The 22,084-nt window shown below is 39.2% G+C and overlaps 1 protein-coding gene across 3 annotated transcripts in view; it reads right to left on the bottom strand.

The window, feature by feature from the left end:
* The window catches only part of LOC126072189 (zinc finger protein 345-like), a 112,364-nt gene extending 92,255 nt beyond the window's left edge, over positions 1-20,109 (bottom strand). The window contains exons 1-2 of one of the 3 annotated variants that reach the window (XM_049876981.1): positions 19,724-20,109; positions 17,349-17,598 (exon numbers count right to left, since the gene is read on the bottom strand). In XM_049876981.1, coding sequence (XP_049732938.1) covers positions 17,349-17,351 — 3 coding nt within the window. In that variant the 5' untranslated portion in view covers positions 17,352-17,598; positions 19,724-20,109. The remainder of the gene's footprint in view (positions 1-17,348; positions 17,599-19,723) is intronic. The other 2 variants (XM_049876978.1, XM_049876980.1) reach the window with 2 other exon arrangements.
* Between the last annotated feature and the right edge of the window lie 1,975 nt (positions 20,110-22,084).

The raw sequence follows: 22,084 nt of genomic DNA, 5'->3' as shown, positions 1-22,084 counted from the left end.
CTTTCCTTTTACCTCTTGTAAGATAAAAGGTGATGCAGGCTACACCGCAAGGAAACTCTCTTTACATTGGATCAGGCATGTGACCTGAGTAAGGGTATTACATTCCACTCTAATCCACTGTAACATAACCCAATCTTGCCTCATTAACCAATGGCAGAGATTAGGGTTTACAACATATAGGAAAATGACATTAATCACAAAATGGAAAAGAACCACAATACTGGAAATTATGGCCTAAGCAAGCTGACGCATATTTTGGGGGGACACAGTTCAATCAGTAACACCAGCCAACGGAGGCCGAGGGGACCACAGAAATGAATTGCCAACCACTGCTCTTAGCTGGTGTTATTGTCTTTAAGTACCCAAGTAATCAGAGCCCTGGTGGCCCAGTAGTTAAGAGTTCAGCTGCTAAACAAAAAGGCTGGCACTTCGAATCCAGCAACTGCTCCTTAGAAACCGTATGGGGCAATTCTACCCTGTCCTATAGGGTTGCTCTCATGGATTGAATTGTATCCCCCGTGTCAAATTGATTAGGCCATGATTCCCAATATTGTCTGGTTGTCCTCCATTTTGTGATTGAAATTTTATGTTAAAGAGGATTACCCTAGGATTGTAACACCCTGACCCCGAGGCCACATCCCTGATCCAGAGTAAAGGGAGCTTCCCTGGGGTGCGGCCTGCAGCACCTTTTATCTCTCAAGATAAAAAGGGAAGCCAGCAGGGAGGGGGACCTCATACCACCAAGAAAGCAGTGCTGGGAGCAGAGAGTGTCCTTTGGATCGGAGTCCGTGCATAAAGAAGCTCCTAGTCCAGAGGAAGACTGATGAGAAGGCCAACAGAGAGAGAAAGCCTTCCCCTGAAGCTGACACCCTGAATTTGGACTTTTAGCCTACTTTACTGTGGAGAACTAAACTTCTCTTTATTAAAGCCACCCACTTGTGGTATTTCTGTTATAGCAGCACTAGCTGACTAAAACAGTTGCTATGAATAAGAATCAACTTCACAGCAAGGTGTATACACATGTGTATATATACACACAGGTAATCAGGAGGTAATAGGACCATCTTCTGAAAACAGAATATTATTTTTTTAATTATGAATTTTTACATGTCTATCACCTATTTTTCAATAAATTAACCACTTGTTCAACATTCCTGAGCCAGAATGCAAGTCAATTTGCCTTTGAAGCCTAAATTCCTGACAACTGTATTTTTGTTCATATGCATACAGTTTTGTTGTTATTCACTCTGTTATTCTCCAACAACATCATGGATGATCTAGAGCCCTGCTGGGTATGAGGGAGAGAAGACAAAGGAAAAAACCTATTTAATTAGAAAACGGTCTCAGGCAAGACTGCTTTCCTTCAAGCCCTTATCTCTGGCTTCTTCATTTAATAAAACTGATTTGCACAATATTGACACAGACCTAAGTTCACGTGGGCATGGACAATAAATCAAATGTTAAGTGGTGGTAAGTTCTACAAAAGAATGTATCACAGTAAGGGGATAAGCAGTAAGACAAACATTTTATTGAGTTAGTGCAGGGAGAAGCAAAATAATCATTTTAGAAAACACTGGTGAGTGAATCCTAGCTTGGTAAGAAAAAAAAATTCAAAGCAGAAGATAATTGGGTATTAAAAGGGATACTTAACGCTTGTGTTCATTATTAGAATTCATCTAAATCCAGAACATGTTTTATTTTTCCAACAGCACCTACACATTCTTCATATACACCGATAATTTACAAGCCTATATGCAGTCTACTCTATTCATATGAATTAGAAATTCCTTATATCACCTCTCTCCCATATAGTGTAGTGCACAGCAGAAGTCTTATAAATACACTGATTAAGATTTACGAATCAAGCAATAAGTGTCAGGTTATTCCTTATTTGATCTTCTCATCACTCCGACATGGTACATATAAAAAAATGAGGAAACAAAAACAGCAATATTTGCAAAATCAAAAAAGTGCAAAGATGGAATCTGAAATCAGACGTCTGGATGCAAAGTCTAGGATCCTTTCTAATAAACCACGCAAAAATGATCACTAAATGTCATGTTGGATTTGACTTTGGACAAAGTTCAGGGCTTCCCAGGAGGTAAAAGAGATAAAACAAAATGTCCCCTTGTACGTAAATTGCATCAAAATGTTTATCCCAGCTCAGGGAGTTTCAAAACTACACTATTTCCGTTCTCTAAAGTCATCTCAAATCCATTTCATCTTCATTTCTACTTCCACCACTTTTTTTTAAACATCTAACCACTTCTCTCCTGTTATCACAATAACTTCCTTCTGTGGTACCCTGCCTTCAGTCCTGAATCTTTCTCTTCCATACACCATTACTAGTGATATTTCTACATGTCAATATGATCATACTTCTCCCCCAGGAGCCAAACCCCATATTGCTTCCTTTGTTCTTCTGGAAAAAGTACAGACTCTTAGAAAAGTCAAAAGGCTTTGGTCTTGCCTACCTCTACTAGATCGGTGCTAATGTTTAACACTGTCATCTATATGCAACTATCACACTACTCATTCGCATTCACTGCAGTATGCATTAAGGCATTTGTTCTTCTGCCTTGCTCCAGATGACACACACTCACCTGTCTACAAGGGGAATACATGCATCAATAGCCTGAGTCATCTCACCCGGGAAGCACTCCGCGTTGAAGTCACTGCCTACCTGCTTTTTCAACATCCTGTACACTCCTCTATTACTAAACTTGTTATGCTTTATTGGGGAGTCCTGGGGTGGCACAAATGGTTAAACATTAGAGTACTAACCAAAAAGTTGGTGATTTGAAACTACCCAGAGTCAAACTGAAAGTAGTCTTGGTGATCTGTTTCCAAAAGGTCACAGCCTTGAAAACCCTATGAAGTAGTTCTACTCGGCACACTTATGATCACCTAGTCAGAACCAACTAGAGGACAACTGTTTTGGTCTACACACAGACACACGTATGTTGTTGCTAGGTGCCGTCGAGTTGGTTCTAGCTCATAGCGGCCCTATGTACAACAAAACAAAACATTGCCTAGCCCTGAGCCATCCTCACAAACATTCCTATGCTTAAGCCCATTGTTTCAGCCACAGTGTCAACTGATCTCATTGAGGGTCTTCCTCTTTTTTTGTTGATCCTCTACCATGCACGATGTCCTTCTCCAGGGACTGGGTCCCACCTGATAACGTGTCCAAATTATGTGAGACTCTCATCATCCTTGCTTCTAAGGAGCATTCTGGTGGTACTTCTTCCAAGACAGATTTGTTCGTTCTTCTGGCAGTTCATGGTATATTCAATATTCTTTGCCGACACTATAATTCAAAGGCATCAGTGCTTCAGTCTTCCTTATTCACTGTCCAGCTTTCGCATGCATATGAGATGACTGAAAACACCATGGCTCGGGTTAACCCAGACCCAGTACCGTCGAGTCGATTCCGATAGGTGCACCTTTGTCCTCAAAGTAACATCTTTGCTTTTTAACACTTTACAGAGGTCTTTTGCAGCAACTCTGCCCAATGCAATGCACTGTTTGATTTCTTGGCTGCTGCTTCAATGAGCATTGATTGTGGATATAAGTAAAATGAAACCCTTGACAACTTCACACACGTCTACATGTATGCATATTATACACATATATGTGTATTTACATATATAAGCATACATACATGTATATCTTACAATTTCTCCTTCAATAAGACAAATTTCCAGTTGGCATTGACTCTAAATAACTGTTTTAGTTCCTTTTTCCTTCAAACTTCCTGGTTAAACCCCTGGGCACTTTTCAGTTGGGTAGCAGTTGTTTTTTATTCACTGTTGCACTTTCATATATTTTTAAACATATTTATTGAACTATAATTTGAAAAGGGCACAAATCATCATATACAGATTGATCAATTATCAAAAAGCGAACACTGGTGTAATACACAGGCCAAGAAACAGGACACAGCCAGGCTCTCAGCTGACCCTTTTCAGTCATTACTCCATCTCCCATCTCCAAAGAAATCACATTCATGATTTCTAACCCCATTGATTAGATCTGCCCGACTCCTTTTACCCAAAAGAGATTCATTCATGTCACTGCAGGCAGTTACAGTTCATTTACTTTTGTTTGCTGGATCAAATTCAATTATGCTGATACATCATATTTTACTTACCCATTTTGCTGGTGATGGATGTTTGGCTTGTATATGGGCTTTGGCTACTGCAAATAATGCTCTAATGAGTATCTCCATCTATGTATGTCTGGTGAAGATATGTTATACTGCTGAGTTATACAGTATACAAATGTCCACTGTAGTAGATAATACCATGTAGTTTTCCAAAATGTTTATAGCAATTTACACTCCACCAGCAACACATGAGAATGCCAGTTGCTCCATATTCTTACCAATGCTTGATACAGTGAGTATGGTTAATTTTAACTATTTTGGGGGCTATTTTGAGCTATTTCACTGTGATTTTTATTTGCATTTTCTTTCTGACATATGAGCCAGAGCACTATCTCATATTTGTATTGTTTCTCTGGAGATCTTATTAAGTACTTGTTCACATATCCTTTTTCAAATGAGTTTTTCTGCCTATCCTATTCTTTTGTAGAACTATATGATTCTTTATTTGTTACAACTATTTTAAATATGTTCTTCCACGGTGAAACTTGATCTTTCAACTATCTTAATTATGCTATTTCATGATCAGAAAAATTTTAATGTAGTTACATTTGTTAACATTTTCCTTTAAAGTCTCTCCTGTTTAAGAAACATTTGCCTTCCAAACCTGAAAATATTCTCTCCTGTTTTTCCTTTAAAAGTTCTTGCTTTTCACATTGGAACTATAATCTTCCTGATTTTTGTGAATGATGTGAGCCAGGATTACAGAATAATTGTTTTATCCATGCAGATAGCGAATTTAACCAACATTGTTTATGGAAAATTGCCATTTTACTCAATTATTAACTCATCAATTTATGCATAGTCTTCTGGGTTTTATATTTATTCAATAACATCAGCAAATAATGTAGTTTTATTTCTTCCTTTGCAATAATTATCCCTTTTATTTCTCTGCCTGCCAATACTGCGGTGGGCTTCACCTCCGTGTAGTCTAGTAGAAGTGGGAATATTCAGCATTGTTGTCTCATTCTTGTTTTTAACATTGCACCATGAAGTTGGATGCTTGCTCCCATTTTCTGTAAATATTCTTTGTGGCAGTAAGACATTTCCCTTCTACTCCTAATTTGGTAAGAGTTATTTTTGTTGTTGTTTCTTTTTATAAATCATGAATGGGCATTGAATTTTATTGTTTTTCTTCCCCCCCCCCTGCAATTATACTATTATTTCTCATGGCGGGGGGGGTCTCGTACTGAATCACACTGTATGAACAGAACTTGGCCATGATATAACCTTTTTATAAAACACAACTAGATTGGGAATGTTGATATGTAAATTTATATTCAAGAAAGAGAATTACCTGTAATTTCCTTTCTGCTAATGATCCTGTCAGATTTGAGTACTAAAATTAAGCTATGCTCATAAAAGGAATCAAGATGTTTTCCCACTTTCTTCTATTCTTTGGAACAAAATCATGGGAAAATAATTACCAGCGTACTGAACATTTTACAAGGCAAACTCACCTGAAAGTTTTGAGTCAATAAAACTTGGTGACTGACCAGGTGGACACCTGAGCTGAATCCATACAAGAAAACTAAATGGACTTCTGGGCTCACATACCTAGTAACAGCTCTAACCATCTGGTGACGGGCCGTAAAACCGTCAAAGTTGCCAATAATCAAATTAGCTCATGTGAATAGCCTATTTAGGCATATCAACACAAAACAAAACAAGAAGGTAGGACACATTAAACAAACATAAAATAAATACAACTTAACGATGGCTCGGAGACAACAGTCAATATCAAATCACATAAAGAGGCAGACAGAGATGGCTTCAGCAAGCACCCAAAACAAAGAATCAAGAAATCTGCCAAACAAAGAGAACGTCTTGGAATTATGAGGGCGGGGGGGATACTAAACATGCACAACTCTTGAGGAGATCAGGCAAAAGGCAGAGCAAGCCAAAGAGCACACAGACAAAGCAAAAGAGGAACTTAAGAAGATTAGAGAAAAGCATAATGACAAATAGGCTGCAAGAACCCATGGACAGAGAGCAAACAGAAATTCAGATTAACAATAAAATTTCAAAATTAGACAACACCACAGAAAGTCACCAGAGAAGAACTGAGGAAATGGAAATCAAAACTAGTGAGATTGAAGAAAAAGCACGTGACAGCAATAGATTTGAGGGAAAAATCAGATAAAAGAATTAAAAAAAAATAAAGAAACTCTAAGAATTATGTAGGACCCTATCAAGAGAAATAACCTATGAGTGATTGGAGTATGAGAACAGGTGGCAATAACAGAAATTACAGAGAGAACTGTTGAACATTTGTTGGCAGAAAACTTCCCTGATACCATGAAAGATGAGAAGTATCTATCCAAGATGCTCATCGAACCCCACACAAAGTAGATTCCAAAAGAAAGGCACCAAGACATATTATAATCAAGCTTGCCAAAACCAAAGAGAATTTTAAGGGCATCTAGGGATGAAGAAAAAGTCACCTACAAAGGAGAACCAATCAGAATAAGCTCACATTACTCGGCAGGAACGATGCAGGCAAGAAGGTAATGGGATGACGTATATATAAAGCCTTGGAGAAAAAAAAACTGCCAGCCAAGAATTATATATCCAGCAAAACTGCCTCTCAAACATGATAGTGAAATTAGGGCATTTCCAGATAAAAGGATGTTTAGGGAATTTGTACACACCAAACCAAAATTACAAGAAATACGAAAGGGAGTCTAGTTAGAAAATCAATAAAATCAGATAACACCCCAGGACCGGAACACAGGACATAACAACCAGATATGAACCCAGATAGGGAAATCACAAAAATAAATCAAAGCTAAAACCCTCAAACAGGGAAACAGACATCATTATGTAAAACATGACAACATTAAAACAAAAAAGAGGGGCTAAAAAATGTAGTCACAGATCTTTCATGTGGAGAGGAAGTCAAGGCAACATAAAGAAATAAAAGTTTGGTTTAAACTTAGAAAAATAAGGGTAAATATTAGGGTGACCACAAAGGAAACTAACAACCCTACACATCAAAAAAAAAAAAAACAAGAAAAACATAAAGACTCAGCAAATACAAAAGCTACAACAATGAAAAAGATAAATAAACAATATATGAAGAAAAATGACCCAGCATAGGAAATTGGGTGGAACAAAGAAACGGTCAACAACACACACACACACAAAAGACATCAAAATGACAGCACTAAACTCATACTACACTGAATGCGAACGGACTAAATACACCAATGAAGAGACGGAGCGGCAGAATGGATTAAAAAACACCATCTGTCTATAAGCTGTCTACAAGAGACATGCCTTAGACTTAAAGGCAAAGAATAAAACTCAAAGATGGAAAAAAATATATTAAGCAAACAGCAATCAAAAAAGAGCAGGAGTAGCAATATTAATTTCTGACAAAAGAGACTTTAAACTTAAATCCACCACAAAGGATTAGGAAGGATACTATATAAAGTCAATATACCAGGATGGCATAACCATAATAAATATTTACACAGCCAATAACAGGGCTCCAAAATACACAAAAACAAACTCTAACAGCACTGAAAAGTGAGACAGACAGCTCCACAATTATAGCAGGAGACTTCAATACACCACTTTTGATGAAGGACAGGACATCCAGAAAGAAGCTCAATAAAGATACGAAAAAGAAAATGCCACAATCAACAAACGTGACCTCACAGAAAAATACAGAACACTCCAGCATACTTTCTTTTCCAACACACGGAACATTCTTCATAATAAACCACGTTATTAGACCATAAAGCAAACCTTAACAGAATCCAGAACATCTAAATTGTACAAAGTATTTTTTCTGATGATAAAGCCATAAAAGTAGAAATCAATAACAGAAAAAGGGAAAAAAAAATCAAATATATGGAAACTGAACAACACCTTTCTCAAAAACTACTGGGTCATAGAAGAAATTAAGGACGGAATAAAGAAATTCATTGGATCAAATGAGAATGAAAGTACTTCCTGCCAGAACCTTTGGGACACACCAAAAGCAGTGCACAGAAATCAATTTATAGCAACAAATGCATACATCCAAAAAAAAGAAAGGGCCCAAATCAAAGAATTAACCCTACAACTTGAACAAATAGAAAGAGCAGCAAAAGAAGCCCTTGGGCACCAGAAGAAAGCAAAAAATAAAAATTAGAGCAGAATTAAATGAAATAGAGGATAGAAAAATAACTGAAAGAGTTTTAACAAGACCAAAAGATGATTCCTTGGAGAGATCAAAAAAAAAAAAAAAACCGATAAATCATTCACCAAACTGACAAAAGAAAAACAGGAGAGGAAGCAAATAACTCAGGTAAGAAATGAGATGTATGATATCACAACAGACCCAACTGGAATTAAAAGAATCATAAGAGAATACTATGAAAAACTGAACTCTAACAAATTTCAAAACCTAGAGGAATAGGGCAAATTTCTAGAAACACACTACCTCAGTCTAAACAGAGGTAGAACAACTAAACAAACCTATAACAAAAGAAGAGATTGAAAAGGTAATTTAAAAACTTCCAAAAAAAACAAAGGTCAGGCACTGACAGATTTAATGGAGAATTCTACCCTACTTTCGGAGAAAGAGTTAACACCACTACTACTAAAGGTATTTTTGAGTGCACAGAAGGATGGAATCAACGGCACTGGGTTTTTATGGGTTTAGAAGGATGGAATACTCCCAAACTCATTCTATGAACAGCATAATCCTGATACCACAATCAGGCACGGGCACCATAAAAAAAGAAAATTACAGACAAATATCCCTTATGAACTCAGATACAAAAATCCTCAACAAAATTCTAGCCAACAGAATTCAACAACATATATACATAAAAAAACAAAAAAAAAATTTCACCATGACCAAGTGGGATTCATATCTGGTATGCAGAATGGCTGAACAATAGAAAACCAGTCAATGTAATCCAACACATAAAGAATATAAGGGAAATTCCTCAACATTTACACAAACCCAATAGCAAACATCATCCTAAATGGAGAGAATCTGAAAGCATTCCCCTTGAGAAAGGGAACCAGACAAGGATGCCCTTTATCACAACTCCTATTCAACACTGTGCTGGAGGTTCTAGCCAGAGCAATTAGGTTAGAAAAAGAAATAAAGGGCATCCAAATTGGTAAGGAGAAGTAAAAGTACCTATTTGCAGATGGTATGATGTTAAAAAAAAATTTTTTTTTATGATGTTATACAGAAAAAAACCCTAAAGAATCCACGAGAAAACTACTGGAACTAATAGAAGATTTCAGCAAAGTATCAGGATACAAGATAAACATAGAAAAATCAGTTGGATTCCGCTACGCCAACAAGGGGAATGTCGAAGAGGAAATCACCAAATCGACACCATTTACAATAGCCCTCGAAAAGATAAAATACCTAGGAATAAACCTAACCAAACACATAAAAGACCTATACAAAGAAAACCACAAGACACTAACGCAAGAAACCAAAAGAGACCTACGTAAGTCGAAAAACATATCTTGCTCGTGGATAGGAACATTGTTTTGTTGTTAGGTGCTGTCGAGTTGGTTCCGACTCATAGCAACCCTATGCACAACAGAATGAAACACTGCCCGGTTCTGAGCCATCCTTACAATCGTTGTTACGCTTGAGCTCATTGCTGCAGCCACTGTGTCAATCTACCTCGTCGAGGGTCCTCCTCTTTTCCGCTGACCCTGTACTCTGCCAAGCATGATGTCCTTCTCCAGGGACTGATCCATCTTGACAACATGTCCAAAGTATATAAGACACTGTCTTGCCATCCTTGCTTCTAAGGAGCATTCTGGTTGTACTTCTTCTAACAGATTTGTTTGTTCTTTTGGCAGTCCATGGTATATTCAATATTCTTCGCCAACACCAGACTTGAAAGGCGTCAATTCTTCGGTCTTCCTTATTCATTGTCCAGCTTTCACATGCATATGAGGTGACCGAAAATACCATGGCTTGGGTCAGGTGCACCTTAGTCTTCAAGGTGACATTTTTACTCTTCAACACATTCAATGCAATGCATCTCTTGATTTCTTGAGTGCTGCTTCCATGGCTGTTGATTGTGGATCCAAGTAAAATGAAATCCTTGACAACTTCAATCTTTTCTCCGTTTATGAAAATGCTGCTCATTGGTCCAGTTGTGAGGATTTTTGTTTTCTTTATGTTGGGGTGTAATCCATATTGAAAGCTGTAGTCTTCATCTTCATTAATAAGTGCTTCATGTCCTCTTCACTTTCAGCAAGCAAGGTTGTGTCACCTGCATGATGCAGGTTGTTAATGAGCCTTCCTCCAATCCTGATGCTCCATTCTTCATATAGTCCAGCTTCTCGGATTATTTGCTCAGCATACAGATTGAACAGGTAGATTAAACACTGTGAAAATATTCAACCCAAAGTGATCTACACGTGATGGAATCCTGACCCAAATTCCAATGGAGAAACAAACCACCAACTTCATATGGAAAGGGAAGAGGCCCCAGATAAGTAAAGCATTACTAAAAAAGAACAAAGTAGGAGACCTCTACCTGATTGTAGAACCTATTATACCGCTGTGTTATCCAAAACAGCCCGGTACGGGTACAACAACAGATACATAAAGCAATGGAATAGAACTGGTAATCTAGACATAAACTCATACACCTATGAGCAGCTGATACCTGACCAAGGTCTAAAGTCTGTTTACTGTGGAAAAGATGGTCTCTTTAACAGATGGTGTTGGCATAACTGGGTATCTATCTGCAAAACAATGCAAAAAGACTCATACCTGACAACATGCACAAAAACCAACTCAAAATGGACCAATGACCTAAATATAAACACTAAAATGATAAAGATCAGAGGAAAAAAAAATAACGGACAATGCTAAATCCCTAATACATGGCATAAACATTATACAAAGCATTACTAACAATGCACAAACACCATTAGAGAAATTAGATAACTGGGAGCTCCTAAAAATCAAACACTTATGCTCATCCAAAGATTTCACACCAAAACAGTAAAAAGACAACTAGAGACTAGGAAAAAATTTTTCGCCACGGCAAATCTAATCAGTGTCTAATCAATAAAATCTGCAAGATACTGCAAAACGTGAACAACAAAAAGACAAATAACCCAATTAAAAAATGATCAAATGTGAACAGGTACTTCACCACAAAAGATATTCAGGCGGCTAAGAGATACATGAGGAAGTGCTCACAAACATTAGCCATTAGAGAAATGCAAATCAAAACTACAATGAGATTACCATCTCACCCTAAAAAGGCTAGCATTAATCCAAAAAGCACAAAATCATAAATGTTGGAGAGGTTGTGGAGAGACTGGAACACTTATCACTGCTGGTGGGATTGTAAAATGGTACAACCACTTTGGAAATCAAGTTGGTACTTCCTTAAAAAGCTAGAAATAGAACTACCGTACAATCCAGCAATTCCACTCCTTGGAATATATCCTAGAGAAAAAAGAGTCCTCACATGAATATATATATGCATACTCATGTTCACTGCAGCACTGTTTACAATAGCAAAAAGATGGAAACGACCAAGATGCACATCAACGGAGGAATGTATAAACAAATTATTCACATAATGGAATACTATGCAACAATAATGAACAATGATGAATCCGTGAAACATCTCAAAACATGGAGGAATCTGGAAGGCATTATGCTGAGTGAAATTAGTCAATCACAAAAGCACAAATATTGTATGAGACCACCTTTATAAAAACTCAAGAAAAGGTATAAACATAGAAGAAAATATTCTTTGATGGTTATAAGGGTGGGGAGGAAGAGGGGAATTTACTATCTAGATAATAGACAAGAATTATGTGAACGGAAGGAAATACAGAATACAGGGAAAGTCAGCACAACTGGACTAACTCAAAAGCTAAGGAGTTTCCTGAATACAACCAAACACTTCCAGGGACAGAGTAACAGGGGCCTGGGGGCCATGGTTTCAGGGGGACATTTAGCTCAATTAGCATAACAAAGTACATTAAGAAAATGTTCTGCATACCACCTTGGTGAGTGGTGTCTGGGGTATTAGAAGCTAGCAAGTGGTCATCTAAGATGCATTAACTGGTCTCAATCCACCTGGAGCAAAGGAGAAAGAAGAAGACCGAAGACACAAGGAAAATATGAGCCCAAGAGACAGGAAGGGTCACATAAACCAGAGACTCCACAGCCTAAGAAGAGAAGAACTAGATGGTGCCCAGCTACCAACAATGACTGCCAGACAGGGAACACAACAGAGAATCCCTGATGGAGCAGGAGAAAAGTGGGATGCAAACCTCAAGTTCTAGTGAAAACAACAGACTTAATGGTCTGGCTGAGACTGGAGGGACCCCAGATCTCATGGCCCCTGGACTCTCTGTTAGCCAAGAACTAAAGCCATTCCTGAGGCCAACTGTTCAGACAAAGATTAGATGGGACTATCAAAAACTGATACTGGTGAGGGGCATGCTTCTTAGTCAAGAAGACACAAGACCACGTGAGCAGCTCTTGTCTGGAGGCAAGATGAGAAGGCAGAGAGGGACAGTAGCTGGCTGAATGGACATGGGAGATACAGAGTGGAGAGAAGGAGTTTGCTGTCATATTGTAAGGAGAGCAACTAGGGTCATATAACAATGTGTGTATAAGTTTTGGTCTGAGAAACTGACTTGAATCGTAAGCTTTCACTTAAAGCACAGTTTAAAAAAAAAAAAATTTCTTTTGGTATCCAAATTGGTAAGGAAGAAATGAAAGCATCCTTATTTGCGGATGATATAATCTTATACATAGAAAACCCTAAAGAATCCACAAGAAAACTACTGGAACTAATAGAAGATTTCAGCAAAGAATCAGGATACCAGACAAAACACAAAAACCAACTGAATTCCTCTACATCAACAAAGAGAACTTCATAAAGGAAATCACCTAATCAGTATCATTTACAATAGCCCCCAAGAAGATAAAATACTTAGAAATAAATCTAACCAAAGACATAAAAGATCCATACAAAGAAAACTACAAGACATTACCGCTGGAAACGAAGAGACCTAAATAAGTGGAAGAACATACCTTGCTCATGGATAGGAAGGCTCAACATTGTGGAAGTGTCAATTCTACTCAAAGCAATCTACAGATACAATGCAATCCCAATCCAAATTCCAATAACATTTTCAAACGAGATGGAAAAACAAATCACCAATTTCATATGGAGAGGGAAGAGGCCCTAGATAAAGCATTACTGAAAAAGAAGACTAAAGTGGGAGGCATCACACTACGTGATTTTAGAACCTATTATACTGCCATGATAGTCCAAAACACCCTTGCACTGGTACAACAATAAATACATACATCAACGGAATGGAATTGAGAATCCAGACGTAAATCCATCCACCAATAAGCAGTTGATATTTGACAAAGGTCCAAAGTCCTTTAAATAGGGGGGAAAAAAAAAAACAGTATCTTTAATAAACGGTTCTGGCATAACTGAATATCCATCTGCAAAAAAATGAAACAAGACCCATTCCTAACACCGTGGACAAAAACTAACTCAAAATGGATCAACGTCCTAAATATAAAATCTAAAATGAAAATCATGGAAGAAAAAATAGGACAACCCTAGAAGCCCTACTACATGGCATAAACAGAATACAAACCACAACTAACACACATACCACAAGAAAAACTAGATAACTGGGAGCTCCTAAAAATCTAATACTTATGCTCATCCAAAGACTTCAGCAAAGACTGGAAAAAATTTTTGGCTATGACGTATCTGATCAGGGTCTAATCTCTAAAATCGAAAAGATACTGCAAAACCTCAATGACAAAAAGATAACCCGTTAAAAAATGGGCAAAGGATATGAACAGACACTTCACCAAAGAAGACATTCAGGCGGCTAAGACATACATGAGGACATGCTCTAGATCACTAGCCATTAGAGAAATGCGAATCAAAACTGCAATGAGATACCATCTTATTCCGACAAGGCTGCCATTAATCAAAAAAAAGAAAAAAAACACAAACGAATAAATGTCAGAGAGGTTGTAGGGAGACTAGAACACTTATGCACTGCTGGTGAGAACATAAAATTGTACAACCACTTTGGAATTAGATTTGGCGCTTCCTTAAAAGGCTACAAATAGAAGTATGATACAATCTAGCAATCCCACTCCCTGGAATACATCCCAGAGAATAAGAGCCATCAAACAAATAGATAAATGCACACCCATGTTCACTGAAGCACTGTTCATATCAGCAAAAAAATGGAAACAACCCAGGTGCCCATCAACAGACGAATGGATAAACAAATTATGGTATATTCACACAGTGGAATACTATGAAAGGATAAAGAACAATGATGAACTGGGAAATATCTCACAGGGTGGAGGCATCTGGAAGGTATTATGCTGAATGAAATCAGTTCAGTCACAAAAGGACAAATATTGTATGAGACTACTATTAACTCAAGAAAAGGTTTAAACACAGAAGAAAATGTTCTTGGACGGTTATGAGGGTGGGGAGGGAGGAAGAGGGGAATTTACTATCTAGAGAGTAGACAAGGATTATCTTAGGTGAAGGGAAGGACAACACAACTGGACTATACCAAAACCTAAGAAGTTTCCTGAATACAACTGAACATTTCCAGGGACAGAGTAGCAGGGGCTGGGGGCTTGGAACCACGGATTTGGGGAACATGTGGGTCAACTGGTATAACAAAGTTTATTAAGAAAATGTTCTGCATTCCACTTTGATGACTGGCATCTAGGGTCTCAAAAGCTTGTGAGCAGCCATCTAAGACGTATCAATTGATCCCAACCCACAAAGGAGAATAAACAACACCAAAGACACACAGAAAATATTAGCTCAAAAGAAAAAAGGGTCACAAAAACCAGAGACACCATCAGCCTGAGGACCAGAAGAATTAGACGGTACCCAGCTATCACCAATGAGGGACCTGACAGGGAACACAACAGAGTCCCTGAAAGAGCAGGAGAAAAGCGGGGTGCAGAACTCAAATTCACATAAAAACATCAGGCTTAATGGTGTGACTACAACTGGAGAAAACGTTGAAGCCATGGCCCCCAGATACCCTGTTAACCCAGAACTAAAACCATTTCTGAAGCCCACTCTTCAGACAAAGATTAAACTGGCCTATAAAACTCGTGAACAGTGTATTTCTTAGTTCAAGCAGATACACAAGACCAAATGGGTGGCTCCTGTCCAGAGGCAGGATAAGAAGGCAGGAAGGGACAGGATGGACATGGGAAACCAGAGGTAGAAAGGGAGAGTGTGCTGTCACATTATAATTGCTACTAGTGTCATATAACAATATGTATAAAAATTTTTGTATGAGAAACTAACGGGAGCTTTAAATTTTCACCTAAAGCTCAACAAAAATAAATAAAGAGAGGTGATGGAAGAGGAATGGGTGGATGAGGACAAGAGTGAGAACAAGTTTTCACAAAGTAAATTTTCAAGTTCATACTGAGTTTTGAACTTTGCAGTTTTATCTACTGGAAAAACACAATTTAAGTAAATAAACTGCACCTTTAATCGTGATATAAACCAAATGTGAGATTTAATGTCTTTTTACCAGGAATTCGTGTTTGTAATTCCAAAATCATTTCAACGTTAATCATTTAGGACACCTAATTCTCATTAAATGGTCTAATACATCCTTACACATCATAAAAAGGTAAATTACAGCTCTCTTTCTAAACACAGTGACCAGGGAGTCTGTACTTCCATTTTATCTGTTAGGAGAATGTTTCAAAAATGGTTGAAATACCCAAGACAGGAACCCTTCCCAAAGCCAAGTCCTCAGACAGGGATTGGATTGGACTATAAGACAGAAAATGATATTGGTGAGGAGTGAGCTTCTTGGATCAAGTAGGCAAGTGAGACTATGTAGGCAGCTCCTGTCTGGAAGGTTGATGAGAAGGCAGAGGTGGACAGAAGCTGGCTGAACAGACAGAGACATACGGGGTGGAGAGAAGTACTCTGTTGTCTCATTAAGGGAAGAACAACTAGGAATATATAGCAAGGTGTATATGAATTTTTATATGAGAGTCTGACCTGATTTGTAAACTTTCACTTAAACCACAATAAAAAATTTTTGAAAAATAGCTAAAATGCTTAACAAATTAAATTAAGACTTCTGGCATGATTTGTTAAATATAACAGGAACCTTTACGATCCTTCTCATGGTTTAAGTAAAGTTTAGAGTAACTTTTACATCAGTTGTAATAGGCACTCCTCTGTGTTTGAGAAGTTTATATCTACTAAATTGAAAAATTCTCAGTAGAAACACAACTGATCAAGAAATTTTCCTCCAGTGGAACCTGTAAACCCAAGAACTTAGATACACACATCTCACAGGCTAAGTTTCTCTAGCAAAAGACAACACTGTAATTTTAGATTCTAATTCAAGACTGTGGAGAACAGTAAAAAATTACAGGGATTTAACACCAGCTCTAGTCACAGATAGATGGGAGGACAAGGACCTACACTGAAGAATCATGCTTCTCACACATCTAAGAGGCTCAGTGCAAAAGCACTACCTACTAGAAAAAAGGATTGGTCTGGAGACCCCACAAATTACCAGCTGGACTCACTGCCACAGCCTCATGCCTTTGGTGACAACATGAGAGCACCAAGCCCCATCCAGGACCTCACAAACAGGGCTTTCCCCAACTAACTCTCTCTCCCCTTTTTTACTCCATCACATAGTGTGAGAGGTGGCACTGCAGTCAGAGAACTGCACAGAAAAGACTGCACTACCTGGGGGAAGCCAGGAACACTGTTTGCAGTGATGGGACAAGGATGGCTCTGGAGGGCCTGGGGCCCGGCCTCCTCAGCAAGATCTTCTCCATCTTTAGACTCTGGTCAGGAGAGATTCTGTCATTTAACACAAAGCAACAAGGCCCAAGGTTCTCACCCCCTGGTGCCAGCTCAGAAAGTCACATATGAAAGGTGACTCCAGTCACAGGTTTGAGAATCCACATACGTTTACAGGAAAGGCCCAGTGGGAGTGGAGCAGGGACTTAGGAAGCTTCTTAGGAATTAGTCCCCCAGCCTCCTCTGCCACCTTTTTACCTCACTGAGGGACCACAGGACCCAGAACACACAGCTGGTCCCCCAGCAATTGTTACCTAGTCTCATCCCCTTATGGTAAGAACACCCCAGTTCTCTGCAGTACTCACCATTTCTTTCCTCCAGCTTCTGGAAGTCTAAGTGAATATCCTCTGTAAGCCCAAGAAGCCACGTAGAAAGAGGGATGGGAGCGGATGCAGAGCCACTGGGCAGTCTGGAGGCCAATGAATACTGTTTGGTCCACACAGCCAGTTGGAGCAATGGAAATCCTTACTTGCGACAGCATGGATGGGCAAGATGCTCATTGTAGGTACCCAGCTGCCTAGGCTGGACTAGTTCTCCCTGAGCCACACCTGTGACCTGAAATGCAAAAAGATGGGGTAGACAGTTTTGGATAAGAACGGAATGACAGAGTTCTTGGCCTTTAACTCTTTCCCTGGGCAGGGCTTCCTCTCAGGCTCAGAGCAATGCTCTACCCTGAGGGTATCTGCATTTAAGACAGAGCAGGTTTCAGCCTTCCAGAGCACAGGCTTGCACTGTATTTTTAAAGTAAATAGCAATTAGGAGTATGCAGCAAGATGTATATAAGTTTTTGTGTGAGAGACTGACTTGATTTGTAAACTTTCACTTAAAGAACAATAAAAATTAAAAAAAAAAGTAAATAGCTTTGTATCACTGGTTATTAATATGAAGAATAAAAAAGATAACAAGACTACTTCTATAACAAAATTTCCCGTGAATTATACTTCCAAATAGTATGAAAACAGAAATGATCTCCCAATAGGACAGTTAAATTTAGGCACTTTAAATTTTTGAAATGGTATATGCGGCTGCTGCTTGACTTTTTAGTATCTATTTTTCCTACCTTTTGTTCTATGTAAAACGATACCTTGTTGTTGCTGTTATATTCAATACACTTGATAAACACATACCAACCTCATTCTACAATATTAGGTATAAAAGGAAACATTTTCTCCTCTTAATGTAGATGTCACATAGATTATTTACTCATCAATTTAAGTTTCACTTTTACAAGTTTAACATTTTTGTGACCCTAACACTCCCCAGCATGTTTCCTCCTTTTTCAAAATGGGTGACTGAGATATACCTAACACCATGATGAGCCTACAAGTTCTCCTTCCTCTGCCTGCCCCCTCCTTCACATGCCTTTGTTCTTTGTTTGATCTGACGCAAATAACTTTTGTTCTGTCTGACCACCTGTGACTTCAACCTCCAACAGGAAAATCACAGCCCAGGTGTCTGATGTGTCCCTCCTTAGCCTGATAGAGTCTTTTGTCACTACCTTGTAATGAATAACTCCTCCAGCCAGACCAACTGCAGACTACAAAGACATTTCTAACCCTTGGAAGATTCCATACAAGCTGTAATGTAAAACTGCTCTTTGGGACTCCATAGAGGCAGCCTATGTTGCTGCCAGGTTCCTGGTGATGTATACATCTCCTTAATAAACTTTCTCACTCTTTCTGACTTGGAGTATGTTCCATTGGTTCGACTGCTCCAGGTCACGGACCCTAATTGGGTAATATTTACTATAGATCATGACTTTCTAAAAGTTCATGTATCATGTTTCAGCAACAGTATTTTGTCAAATAATTATTATAAAGGATGAAGTAGTTTTCTCAACACACTAGTGTGACTGGTCCTCTAGGATCTGTTCAAGTCTTTTGATGAGTTTTAATACACATGCCTCCTATTTTGTCTTCATTCCCAATATTCCCTGCACTGACATTGGGATTATGCCTGGGTTTTGCTTCAAGAAGCCTTGAATCTACCACGAAGTATGCTCTTTGTGGCAGAAATTGTGTTTGAGTCACCAGCATCCAATCTGGCACAGATCCTGTCTCAGCCAAGCCTTAAGATCTCAGAGAAAGAACTGGGTGTGTAATCTCCATAAATCGCTCAGTGTCTATGGTAAGCTTGTCCTGCCACATCATTTTACATCAGACCAACTAGGGTTGGTCATATTGTTTCTCGCACCATCGTACCAAAAATGTCTGCCTTACTGCCAAGGAAATTGTTTGAGGAACAGTATGCCTTCTAGAATTGATGAAATATATTCCTCCCAGAATATATTGCCTTGAATAATTTATTTGCTCGAATAATCCTCAAGTTGAGATACCCATGGTAGTAAATGCACGTACTAGTCCCAACTAATGTTTTTTAATTCTCCCTGTATCTTAAACACCTACGGTCATTAAAGAAATAAGAATATGTATCACCATACTCTTCCTATTTGTATGACTAGCAATACTCCACAAAAGTCCTGCCTTGAGGAAGCACACAAAACAAAGGGAAGCAGGAAAGCAGAGACTGCAGCGGGAGGGAGCAGGGCATTTAGACTCAGGCCAACTATCCTGGGCCTCGACGAGGCCCGTGACCCTGCATTTCTCACAAACTCCCAGGTGAAGCTGATGCTGCTGGTCTGGGAACAACGCTTCTGCTTAGCGAGGATTCCACCACTTACCTGTTAATGCACCAAGAGACACAGGTCCAACCCATGGACTGGGCCCTCCTGACCCCGGCGGTGCAGAAACCTGCCGCGGACCAGGCAGAGGCCGGCGGGGTGAGCCGGGCTCTCGGAGAAGGCGGCTGAAGGAAAGCGGCGGCCGGGGCACAGGGTGGATAAGAGCAGTCGCTCAGCTCTGCAGCAGGCTAGAGAAGGCGAAGACGCTAAGACCGCACAGGAGAGCTAGAGTAGCGCCCTTACACTCCGGGTGGGCCCTCCTATTCCGACGGTCCTGCGAGCTGCACCTTGTACTGGATCAGGGAGGACGCCTGTACACACAAAACTCACCACACACCGCGACCAAAGATGGTGGTCGGCTGTGGACGGACACGCCCACTTCCGGTTTCTGGGGCTCTCCGTGCGGAAGAAGGCTTTGCGCGTGGAACCGCAGGGCTTCACTGTGTGACCTGGTTGGAGTTCAGTGGCTTCCCCTGGGAATTGGGATTGAACTACCTCTGTCATTTTTAGCAGCATAGAGAAAAGCCTCTTCTTGTTGCGAGGTTCCGTCTGATTTAGGAAATAATGTTGGAGTAATTATTCCCTGTCCTTGAGCTTTTTTTTTTTTTTTTTTTTTTGAGCATAGAGAATGTGACCCAGCTGGAGCTGGGCTCACACGGATTCACAAGGACACATCAACTGGGCCCTGAGGTATAAACACAATAGAATAATCTTGGAAAATGTCTTTTAGGAAAACTTTCACGTAAGCCAGAACACAAAAGACTTTCCACTCTTATCTTTTTCTATTAATATTTAGTGAATAGAAATTTGTTAGACCAATGAAGACCCTCCTGACTATCCTTATTGAAACGTGTACCGATGATGGCTAAGAAAAAGACAATTCAAAATGTAGGATGACAGTTTCTAGCCAATCTGTGAAAAGATGAAGCTTTCAATGGTTTTGTCCATTTGCAATGTTAATGTATACTAATGACTCCGTAACCTTCCTTGGACTCAGGCAGACATGGCTGTGGCAGCATGCTTGTCTGTTTTCCCACTTCCATCTATTCTGTAATTTCATTGGCTTGACTGCTCCAGGGCATGGTCCTTAGGGAAACGGAACCAGGGCCTGCGAAATTCGAGCCAATGAAACATACTTCAAGTCAGAAACAGAAAGTTTATTAAGGAGATGAGTGGACCCTAATCAGGTAACACTACGAAGTTATTTTTTATTACTCTTTAGGTATTTAAAGACTTGATAATCTTGGTGTAGCCTTAGTATATCCTGGCTATATGAGATTGTCTGAAGCTTGTTATATGTTACACCTAAAGTTCTTTAAAAATATGTTTATTGGTCTCAACCCACCTGGAGCAAAGGAGAATGAAGAACACCAAGGTCACACAATAACTAAGAGCCCAAGAGACGGAAAGGGCCACATGAACCAGAGACCAACGTCATCCTGAGACCAGAAGAACTAGTTGGTGCCTGGCCACAATCGATGACTGCTCTGACAGGGAACACAACAGAGAACCCTTGAGGGAGCAGGAGATCAGTGGGATGCAGACCCCAAATTCTCATAAAAAGACCATACTTAGTGGTCTGACTGAGACTAGAGGAATCCCAGCGGTCATGGTCCCCAAACCTTCTGTTGGCCCAGGACAGGAACCATTCCCGAAGACAACTCATCAGACATGAAAGGGACTGGACAGTGGGTAGGAGAGAGATGCTGATGAAGAGTGAGCTAATTATATCAGGTGGACACTTGAGACTGTGTTGGCATCTCCTGTCTGGAGGGGGGATGGGAGGATAGAGAGAGTTGGAAGCTGGCATAATTGTCACGAAAGGAGAGACTGGAAGGGCTGACTCATTAGGGGGAGAGCAAGTGGGAGTACGGAGTAAGGTGTATATAAACTTATATGTGACAGTCTGACTTGATTTGTAAACGTTCACTTGAAGCTCAATAAAAGTTAATAAAAAAATGTTTAATGGGTATATTTAGATTATACTAACCGATTATACTTGGCCTTTACATTACACTTGTAATTAATTTCTATCAGGTCTTTGACTATTAAGAGTTACGCTTATAAATTAATCATGGCCATAATAAGTTTTGTCATCTATGGATGAATTTTTACTTTGCTGATTTTCTGAAAACATTTGACCAGAGTATCTCAACAAAAAAGATAGACTATATTAAACTTGGAAAAAAGACTTTGACTAGACTCAATCAAGATTTCCAGAACTCTATACAGAAGCTGATGGTTTTGTAGACTGCAGTCGATCCAGAATCACAACAGAATTTAACTACATAAGACTGAGTCAACGAAATGATACTATGGGTTTTGTATAAAAATATTTCTGATATTTTAAGGTCTTTCTTT

This window comes from Elephas maximus, chromosome 3 (genome assembly GCF_024166365.1).
Source record: "Elephas maximus indicus isolate mEleMax1 chromosome 3, mEleMax1 primary haplotype, whole genome shotgun sequence".
NCBI classification, from domain to species: domain Eukaryota; kingdom Metazoa; phylum Chordata; class Mammalia; order Proboscidea; family Elephantidae; genus Elephas; species Elephas maximus.
This window is presented reverse-complemented; position numbering and strand designations above follow the sequence as displayed.